The sequence below is a fragment of the Papaver somniferum genome, chromosome 9, assembly GCF_003573695.1.
Source record: "Papaver somniferum cultivar HN1 chromosome 9, ASM357369v1, whole genome shotgun sequence".
In the NCBI taxonomy this organism is placed as follows: Eukaryota; Viridiplantae; Streptophyta; class Magnoliopsida; order Ranunculales; family Papaveraceae; genus Papaver; species Papaver somniferum.
Genome location: NC_039366.1, coordinates 189,205,778 through 189,215,965, shown reverse-complemented (window position 1 = coordinate 189,215,965; position 10,188 = coordinate 189,205,778). Strand labels below are relative to the sequence as shown.

General features: G+C 35.7%; 1 protein-coding gene across 1 annotated transcript; it reads left to right on the top strand.

Moving 5' to 3' along the window:
• The first annotated feature begins 7,449 nt into the window (after positions 1 to 7,449).
• LOC113310059 (probable aquaporin PIP1-2) lies at positions 7,450 to 9,101 on the top strand. Its single transcript, XM_026558614.1, has 4 exons — positions 7,450 to 7,831; positions 7,926 to 8,221; positions 8,315 to 8,455; positions 8,550 to 9,101. Exons 1-4 carry the CDS (start codon positions 7,498 to 7,500, stop codon positions 8,649 to 8,651), a joined length of 873 nt encoding a protein of 290 aa, XP_026414399.1. The 5' UTR covers positions 7,450 to 7,497; the 3' UTR covers positions 8,652 to 9,101.
• Positions 9,102 to 10,188: the final 1,087 nt, after the last annotated feature.

The window sequence follows — 10,188 nt, the reverse complement described above, 5'->3', positions numbered from 1 at the left end:
AGATATTTGGAGAGACTTTTTTAGGAAAATAGACATGGTAGAAATCTCTCCTCAAGAGGTGATATTTTTGGAGACTTGGAAATTTGGGGAATATTTATTTTTGAGAGCAAGACCAATTTTTTTTTTTTTTTTTTGAGCTGATGACCAAGCAACGTGCCATTTGCGGAGTAAAGCAGTGGCGAGATTGCATAGAAAATAAAATGAATGTGGGATGAGTGAAATTGAAAAAAAAAATGAAAACACAGGCATAAGGAACAATGAGATTTTTTTTGACAATGAACACGTATTTTACTATGTATTCATGGTACTTTTATTTAGATTATAATGTGTATAATAAAGTAACCGGTAGATGTTTTGAATTTTTGATTGGATATTATACATTTTGTTTGTCACTACAAATTGTTGAGATTATTAGTCCCACATTGTCTGGGCAATCTAAGATCCAACGGTTTATAATTCTACGGGCCTCTCCACTCATAGCCAATTGGTTTTGAGTTGGATGCCCGTATTCTAACATGGTATCAGAGCAGGCTATTTGCGACGAGTTATTGACCGCGCCTTACTCCTCGTCACCCAATTTATTGTCCACATGTTAGACCCAACGAGGCTACACGTGAGGGGGGCGTGTTGAGATTATTAGTCCCACATTGTCTGGGCAATCTAAGATCCTGCGGTTTATAATTTTATGGGCCTCTCAACTCATAGCCAATTGGTCCTGAGTAACACAAATCACAGAGACTCTTTACGAATATCAATTTTTTATCTCTACAGGTTACAAAAACTCTCTAATATACTCTCAGAAAATCACTAGAAATCTCCATATTTTTGGAGAATCTCTGGAAGTCATTCAAATAAAAAATATATGAAAGTCTACAAAAATCTCAATTGACTGTCTCCCCGTAACATACTGGTAGTAAGAAGAAAAGCAAGCATTCGAAGGTCTCTCCCTAGGACTGTAGGACCTAGGTTGTCAACAAGGTTTTTGCTGTTGTTGTAAATTGTACATGTTTTCAAAAAAATTACTATGATTTTTCTTAAAGTGAAAAACTCAATCAGCTTCTTGTTGTCGACGTAGTAGACTTACGTCGGTAACACTCATGGCCATGTTGTGGATAATCAGATGGTCTAATATGTAGGGTTTCCTTTTCTTTTGGATGGTGGTAAAACAAAAGAAAAAACAAGAAAACCCTAGTAGAACCTAGAGAGAATCAAACATCAAAATCTTTGATAACACAAGTAGGGGAAAATGAAAGCCACCGGTCTAACAAAAACGGACAACGTTAATTTGGACATAAGGTTTAGTTCGGTTTAGGGCAGGGACCACAAACCCAAACATCTCCTGTTCCAAAACATTGTTGATGATTACGTGGCGAAAGCTGTTCAGTGGGCGATTTCGTACTATCATTGAACACACATCATGATGCGTATAAATTAAGGTTGGGCGGTGAAAAGTGTCGGCTCCACAGTGTTACCTATGGTCTGTCGTATTTTTCTTTCTTACTGCCAGAAATTTGTGTGGCTCGAAATCATCAGAAAATATTTGCAGGAATTTAAGCCTAGAGTCGTGACTCATGGTGGGGATTTGGTAAAATTCCTCAAAGATATAATTATTACCGCATTCTACAAGGATATTTTGCACCTGGATCCACCATATCAGACTTTACTAATTAAGCTGCATAATCATACCATGGAAAAATCAAACTCATAATCAAACTTATTAAGCTGCATAAAATTGAAGAATAGTTTGTTACTGTGTCATGCAGAGCCGATTAAAAAGTAGATAATTACGTCAGCTCCATGCATTACTTAGATTTTAATAATTGTGATCTGCACTTAATATATTAACAAATTAGGACGGTAAAAGATTAATATTATCTGTTTAGTATTATTGTGTATGCTTATGAGTGATCATTAAGAGTTTTTTAATTAACGTTGATTAAAATAGTAAAACAGGGTATAATTTGAGATAATCTATATAAATCATGGATCATTACTATATTTGTTAGGTACTCAAGTGAGCTATCATTTTAAATATTTTAATTCACTATACTTATCCTTGGGAATGAATGCTTATAATAATCACATTTTTGTATGCAAAAATCGGTTGGGACTCCCATTTTCTTCATATTCATCTGGCTACTTCTCAAATTGTGTCCCAAACAATAAGCATAATTTTATATGTAAGAATGTCATGAAAATAGTTAGTTATCTCTTGTATCCATACAAATTTTACTCGAAAAGTGAGAGTTACAATCGAGAATTCAACCCCTGACAGATGCGATTTTGTGCATTTGGCCTTCTCTTGTTACCGTCCCGATGTTGGTTGGAACCGTCCACATTGCATTATGGACACAAGATATGCATTTCAGATTGGGTTAGGTAACATGCTAGCTAGTAGCTACAAGCCTAAGATGCCAAACTGTACAAGATTAGCCTGATTAACCATAGAGATTTTCTTGGACCATATAATAACAGGTTTACAACACATATCGCTACATATCCCATTTTATAATCTCTATACTACTAAGCCAGTGTGGCCATTAAACTGTATCTCTCGGACCGCGCGGCGGAGATTTTAGTGTCTGATTTGGTCAATTGTAATCTCTCGGCATTTTTGGTAAAACAAATATTAACTTATAGTTTGTAGGTATGATTAAACAAGGCTGTTAATGGGGTTTCAGGATTGGGGGTGTACCAAGCCAAAATAAAAATGGTTTCGTCCTATATAAAAATCTATTTTGTCTTATTATAGTTTTGGTACACTCCCGCTTAATTTGGTACCCCTATTAACAATCTTGCGATTAAACCATCAACCAGATACATACAACAAAAGCCTGAATGCATTTTTGTACACTAATCCCAAAGGCTGCAACACGACACCAGATTATTAGGAAATTACTGGTAACAGTGTAACGTACAAATTGTTTTGTTTAATATGAAATTGGTAACTCCGTACAATTTGATAACATTATAGTGGTGTTGTTTGTTACGGCAAAGGAGTTAGCTAAATCTAACACTGAAACTTATCGGTAAAGAACTCGGTGTTAGCGAGTTTCGAACTCAGATCGCTATATCTGTCGCTCAATAATTTTATCATTTTACTACAAGAATACCGGCTCGAAACTTAATTAATTATTATATAAGAATCTAATTAGTTTATCATGTTTGGTTTATATTAAACGTGGATGATTGATAATGAAAGCTAGCATTGCAAAAGCTAATGCAAGTATGGTCCACAAGCCAACCCATGTTACCCAGACATTAATTTTTATTCTGCAAACTAGTTACCAAACAATGATAAGAATGTATCGAGTCTATTGACCCACGAAGAAGAAGAAGATGAGAGAAGGTTCTCTCATCAAAGAGATAGACGACAATGGCAAGGTCGAAATCTCGTTTTCATATTGTCTTGTCACGATGACGGTGTATTTCTATATTTTATCATGTCCACCAAATTAATTACATTGTGCTAGTTAATTTCTTCTATTGTCCTAATTTTGTTTTAAGATGGGTGCAGAATGTTTGGACATTGTTGCAAAACCTATTTATAATTACTAAATTTTAGATCACGCAACTTTTAGATATAGATTCTATATCTAAAAGTTACGTGGTTTCTAATTCTAACGGATGTTTAGAAACCATTTTTATAATGATGTTCGCTGAAAAATTTAGTAATTAATATCGTTTTTAAGAAAACGAGAAAATTAAAACTAAAGCCGCAACCTCCATTTCAGGCAAATTCCTTATGCTCAACTACCATTTTTCTTTTTAGGCTCATTCTTATAGTTTTTCAAGTTCACGATTTAGCTTGTAAAACCATTACATAAACCCAACGAGTGGTGCATGAAGCAAATATTTAAAGCAAAATTTAAATCAAGTCTAATATGTTGAAAAGTTTGCCGAAGAAAATTTCACTTTTACGCCCAATGGTTTGGCACAAAAAAAGAATCTTTACCGAACCGTTGGGCGAAGATATAAATATGCACTCAACTATTTGGCAAATATGATCAACGCCTAATCATTTGGTGTAGCTCCAGAAATCTGACAAAGTTTAATGTGAAACTGTCTCTATTTTGTAAAAAATATTCATGTGAAAAATTAATAGTAACCAATTATATATAAAGAAATTTTTAGTTGGTTAATAATTTACATTAGATCTGCTTATCTGAATATTGTATTGATAACACTTTTTAAAAGAAATTTTCGAAGTCGATCACATGTAAGTGTTTAGGGATTATATTTCTGCGCCCAACAGTTTGGATTATTGACTTAGGTTTGAGTCATTCGCCAAACCATGAATTGTTGTTTTGTCATGCCATTAAACCAATATACTTGAATCAAGCAAAACAGTTAGAGCTAGTCTCTAATTCTAGCCGTTATCTCAAGTAAGTATATGATAACTATAAGAGTTAGCCTAATAACTACATAAGACATATTGAAATGATTCGTAGGAGGAGAACGTGACGACAACAATGGAATCGTCGGAAAAACATCGTATACTTTACTTATATTGATGGATAACATTCTAATTCTATTAGTTATCAGCATTAACAACTAACCCCGACTGTCTGATAAAAAAAACATTAACAAGTAACAATCGTGGCTAACTTTTCGGATGAGATTAATCGTATAAATCGAATCTTTGTGCATAAACATTACAGTCAGCTCCAGATAAATCTTTCCAACAAGTCACTTTCAAAACATTAGAACTTACAGTATTTTAATATTTAATTCTAACACTAGTATCACTTTTATCATTTGGCCAAACGTGTACTCACATCATCTAAAGACCGACTTGAGGAAGGTATCTTTACCTCTTCTTGTTCCAAATTTTCACAAGCTTCCTTAAAAGTATATCTTGCCTGGCATCCTACACGGTACGAGCATTAACTATGAAAGTCATTGGAGAAGCTTCATCTCTTTGAATGTTTGTTACTTCTTCAACAATATCATCTTTGGAACCAGAAAAACGTGGATCAACAAATTTTGACACATTGTAATACAACTTTGTTAAGTCCCGGCCTTGCACCGGTCAAATTTTACGGCGGAAACAATGGAAACCGCAATTGTTTGAAATTTCTTTTTCTTTTGTATAACCTTCTCATATATAAAAGCAACAAAGGAAAAGTATTCATACAAAAACAACAAAAGAAAAGTCTTCAAGAAGTCCAAAATGACGAGCATAATGAGCATCATCTACTTCTACTGGAGAGCTAATTGTACCAAAGATCTCAAATAACATCTTAACCCTCCAATGTTTAAATACTAGATCATAAATTTACATTCACACTTGAGCCAAACGCTGACGATGAGTGACACGATTGAAATCGGAAACCCAAATTATAATCTAAATTATTCATGGTTTAAGGTGATAAAAAACTAACCGGTCGAATACGAATAATTCTTCAACAAAAAAGAATCTAAAATAAAAAAATATTGGATATATATATATATATTCGATTTAATACATTTTACCTTATTGTAAACTTCGTATGTTTTACCCATTAAAAAGAGTTTACATCTTCCATATTTTCTTAATATTTTTTCTCCAAAAATCTTATTAAAAATTCAATTAAAGTATGCATGGCTTTGACAATTACGATATACAGACTTCAAGAGACTGCGCATATATATTGGTATCTTTACTAGGATTTGCTGCACTATACTCTAGCTATCTAGGGTTTTTAATGATGAAGGAGCTCGAGAGTATTACGAGATATATCCAGATATATTCTGCAGATATACCATATTTGTTGGTTCTAGCATATCTGTTGTATTTGTACATCACTTGTCGTGTAAGCCAAGTTGTTTCCTTCCTGTTTTATCTCTGGTTCTTGTATAGAAGACCAGGCACATGTATAATTCGTATTGTACCTTTATCTTAATCCAATATACCATGACAAATTTTGTCATGGTATCAGAGCCAGTTTCCTCACAACCCTAATCAAATCGTGTTTCCGCTGCAACAAACAACAACCAATAATCAGTACTTGAATCATAAAACTCAAACCTTAGTATCACCTATCCTCTTTCATTATCACTTAACATGTCGCGTGAAGATTATCAACCCATTACTGTGAAGTTTGATGGAACCAACTACAATCATTGGTCCTTCTTAATGAGGAGTTTTCTCAAGGTAAAAGCCATGTGGAGATATATTGATGGAAGAACCAAAAAGCCTGCAACTGGTGTCGTTATCACTGAGAAAGGAAAAGAAGTTGGAGAAGAAACTGCTGAAAGCTGGGAAGTCAACAATCACAAGATATTAACCTGGATAAGCAACACAATTGTAACTCCCATAAGCATGCAGCTTACGGGTTTTGAAACTGCCAAAGATGCATGGGACTTCCTTTCAAAAAGGTATACCCAAATTAATTTTGCTCAACGCTACAAGCTAGAACAAGATATCCGATCCATGAAACAACAAATAGAACAATCTGTTTCAGATTTCCACTATGAGATGTCAATTATATGGAACCGGTTAGCACTTATGGAACCCAACTGGACAACTGACATAGAGTTATGGCAGAAATAAAGAGAAGAATCGAGACTAGTTCAACTCTTAATGGCATTAAAAGATGATTTCGAGACTGTAAGAGCCTCAATACTGCATCGATCACCTCTTCCATCTGTAGAAGCTGCACTATCAGAACTCATCACAGAAGAAACTCGAAAAAGAATCAAGCCTGATATACCAGCTGTGTTTGCAGCTCCTTCACGTGCAAACCTCAACAATCACTTCAATAAACAGAAGACAGTTCGTGATTTTTCAGATAGGTCACTATAGGAAGGTTAAATGGATCCCCAAATCTCAAAGACATACCTGAGCACCATTATCTTTTCCGGCTAGAACAAGTTGAGAGGTTAAGGTGATTCTTCCGCTCTTAAAACCTGAAACTCAATACTAAACATCTATCTCTCTTTTATTTTGTTTTAGAAAGTTACATAAAATTCACTATACAAAAAAAAAAAAATCAATTTCTATTCAGGGTCTATAGTTTGGAAATTTACTAAATGGCTCATCCAAAACATCACATAAAGGTGGCTCCAAGTATTATTGTGTATTGTTCCTCAATCAAGTTAATTATGGATTATTTCTAACCTTGGTACGAATGGTTATTAACAACCTAAAATGATCTTATTATGTTTGCTCATACTATTTTTTTTTCATTTTTTTTTGAAGGCCAGTCATTCACAAATGATAGGTTTTACGCTCATATTTTTTAAAACAAATGATAGGTCAGAAAACTAACGCCGTGATTGGGCGGTGCCACCCGTTGCTAATGACATCGAAGAAAGAGAGTGTACTGATCTCCCATCTCAATCATACAAAACGGAAGAACAGTGAATTAGCAGGACCACCAATACATTTCCGTCCAGTACCTTGACTATAAAATCCATCACTCCCCCATATCCCTAAGCAGGAAAAGCAGAAAAACAAGACGTAATAGAGTTACAGACTTGAAGAGTGAGAAGGAGAAAGCAGCAGAAGAAGAAATGGAAGGCAAAGAAGAAGATGTGAGGTTGGGAGCAAACAAGTTCTCAGAGAGACAACCAATCGGAACAGCAGCTCAGATGACTGAGGACAAAGATTACAGAGAGCCACCACCAGCTCCTTTCTTTGAACCAGGAGAATTAGGTTCATGGTCTTTCTACAGAGCTGGTATTGCTGAATTCATAGCTACTTTTCTGTTCCTATACATCTCCGTCTTGACTGTTATGGGTGTTGCTGGTGCCAAAAACAAGTGCCAGTCTGTTGGTATTCAAGGTATTGCTTGGGCTTTTGGTGGTATGATCTTTGCCCTTGTCTACTGTACCGCCGGTATCTCAGGTACTTCATATTCACCTCCCACCATCCTTTTTCTTTGTATCCTTTATTTTTGTGAAATTAAACTTATGTTTTTGGCTTAATTTCTGTGATACAGGAGGACATATTAACCCTGCAGTGACATTCGGTTTGTTATTGGCAAGAAAATTGTCAGTGACAAGAGCAGTGTTCTACATGATCATGCAGTGTCTTGGTGCCATCTGTGGTGCCGGTGTTGTCAAAGGTTTCCAACCAAGTAAATACCAGATGCTGAACGGTGGTGCCAACTTTGTAGCTCCTGGTTACACCAAGGGAGATGGTCTTGGTGCTGAAATTGTTGGTACTTTTGTTCTTGTTTACACCGTTTTCTCCGCTACTGATGCCAAACGTAACGCCAGAGACTCCCATGTCCCTGTAAGTAGACTTTATAAAATCCCCAAAACTTTATTTTTGTTGGTTTGATTTTTAAAATTACAATGAATTGATTATTGGTTTATGAAAAAACAGATCTTGGCACCACTTCCAATCGGGTTCGCAGTGTTCTTGGTGCATCTGGCAACTATCCCCATCACCGGAACTGGTATCAACCCAGCAAGGAGTTTGGGTGCAGCCATCATTTACAACAGAGGCCACGCTTGGGATGACCACGTAATTACTCTCTCTAAATCAGTTTAATTCTCATATTTTAATTCTATTTTTGTTTTGACTGATGGAATATTGGTTTGGATTTTTGGTGATGCAGTGGATCTTCTGGGTTGGACCATTCATTGGAGCAGCTCTTGCAGCTATGTACCATGTGATTGTCATCAGAGCTATTCCATTCAAATCATCAAACAAATGTTGATTTCTGAATGAATGAATCAGTCTCTTTGTGATTTCCATTTCTGCTTTGTTTTTTCTTTTTAAGTTGTTGTAAGTATGTATCTGTCATGTGTGTGTGTGCAAGAATGAAGTGGTTTGATCTTCTTCTCTCCATTTGATCATCAAGTCTAAAAGTCGACAAATAGTACTAGTACTAGTGGTGTTGGTAGAGATAATCAGTTCCTTTGCTTTGAATTTAAGTTATTTAGAAAGTGAAATATTTGTCAAAAGAAAATGTACAGACTACAGACGAGGGGCTATTCAGGAATCAGCCAAATCAGATCAGGCTTCCTCATAAGCTACTACTAGTGAAGAAGCTGTTGTCCATCTCTATCTATTATTACTAGCTAGCTACGCATGTGCTTTGAATAAGATTTATCATGGTTGTGGTCCTTGTGGATGCATCATCTATCAGTTTTCTCCTTTTTACTTCTCCCTCTCTCTTCAATAATTCTAGGTTTTTCTTTTTCTTTCTTATCCTTTTGTTGTAAGTTTGTGAGATGGAATTCACTGTGGTGTGTGTGTGGGGGTTGATGGAAAGTAGCTAAGCACGTAATGACAACATATGCACCATTTAATAATTGCTCTGGATAGAATATTCTACCCCACGCCCACGCCAGCCACAGAAACACTGAGAAGAGCATACCCAAAGTACGGCGCCTCTGAATTTAGCATTTCCGGATCAAAAACTTTAAAAGGCCGAGATTTTTGAACGTTACCCTAGTTAACATTTGGTAATTCGGCAAATGTAAGGAACGGTAAATGTACGTGTATTATATGGATCCGCAAAATCCAAATTCGGTCCAAAAAACCGGTCAAGAATTCGTAGTACGGCAGTAGTTCGGAAAGACACACATTCCAAACTGCTGCCGTTCACGATAACCAAACTCTCTCATGTATTGGTTTTCAGTCGCCCAACATTTTGCTCGATACCGCATCACAGGTCGAACCGCCATGTATAAATATCTGGATTCAAAAATGCTTGGTGTATCGTGAACAAAATCTTGGATAATATACCATAAGAAAGAAACTAGGACCCACTCTAACTCTCACTTATCTGAAATCCGAATGTAGAATCTCTGCAAGATTCACCGTTGGATCTCCGACGGTACATTGTTCGGGATAGAACCCGATCGACCTAGCATCATAGTTCAGAATAATATGGCTTATAAATACTCTAAATTAAAACTCCATCGAAGTATTATATTTTATATCGCGAATGATGTATTGAAAACAACCCCCGCCATTAACCAAATTGGAAAGTGATTAGCAACTTTGTCGCCACATAAGACAAATCTCTTATCTTTTAAGGTCCCAATCTCGTATTTTTTAAGGTCCCCTGAAAGAAATAGAAGATGTGGCTTTTAATACGATCTCTTCTTCTTCTTTTTTTAGGACAAATGGCCTTTCGGTTGTACTTTCACAAAAAAAAAAAAATGTTGTGGCTAGTAACATTATGGTCAAACGATTTATCCATCTGGTTTTATCTTAAAAACAATTAATGAAAGCCTATCAACCTT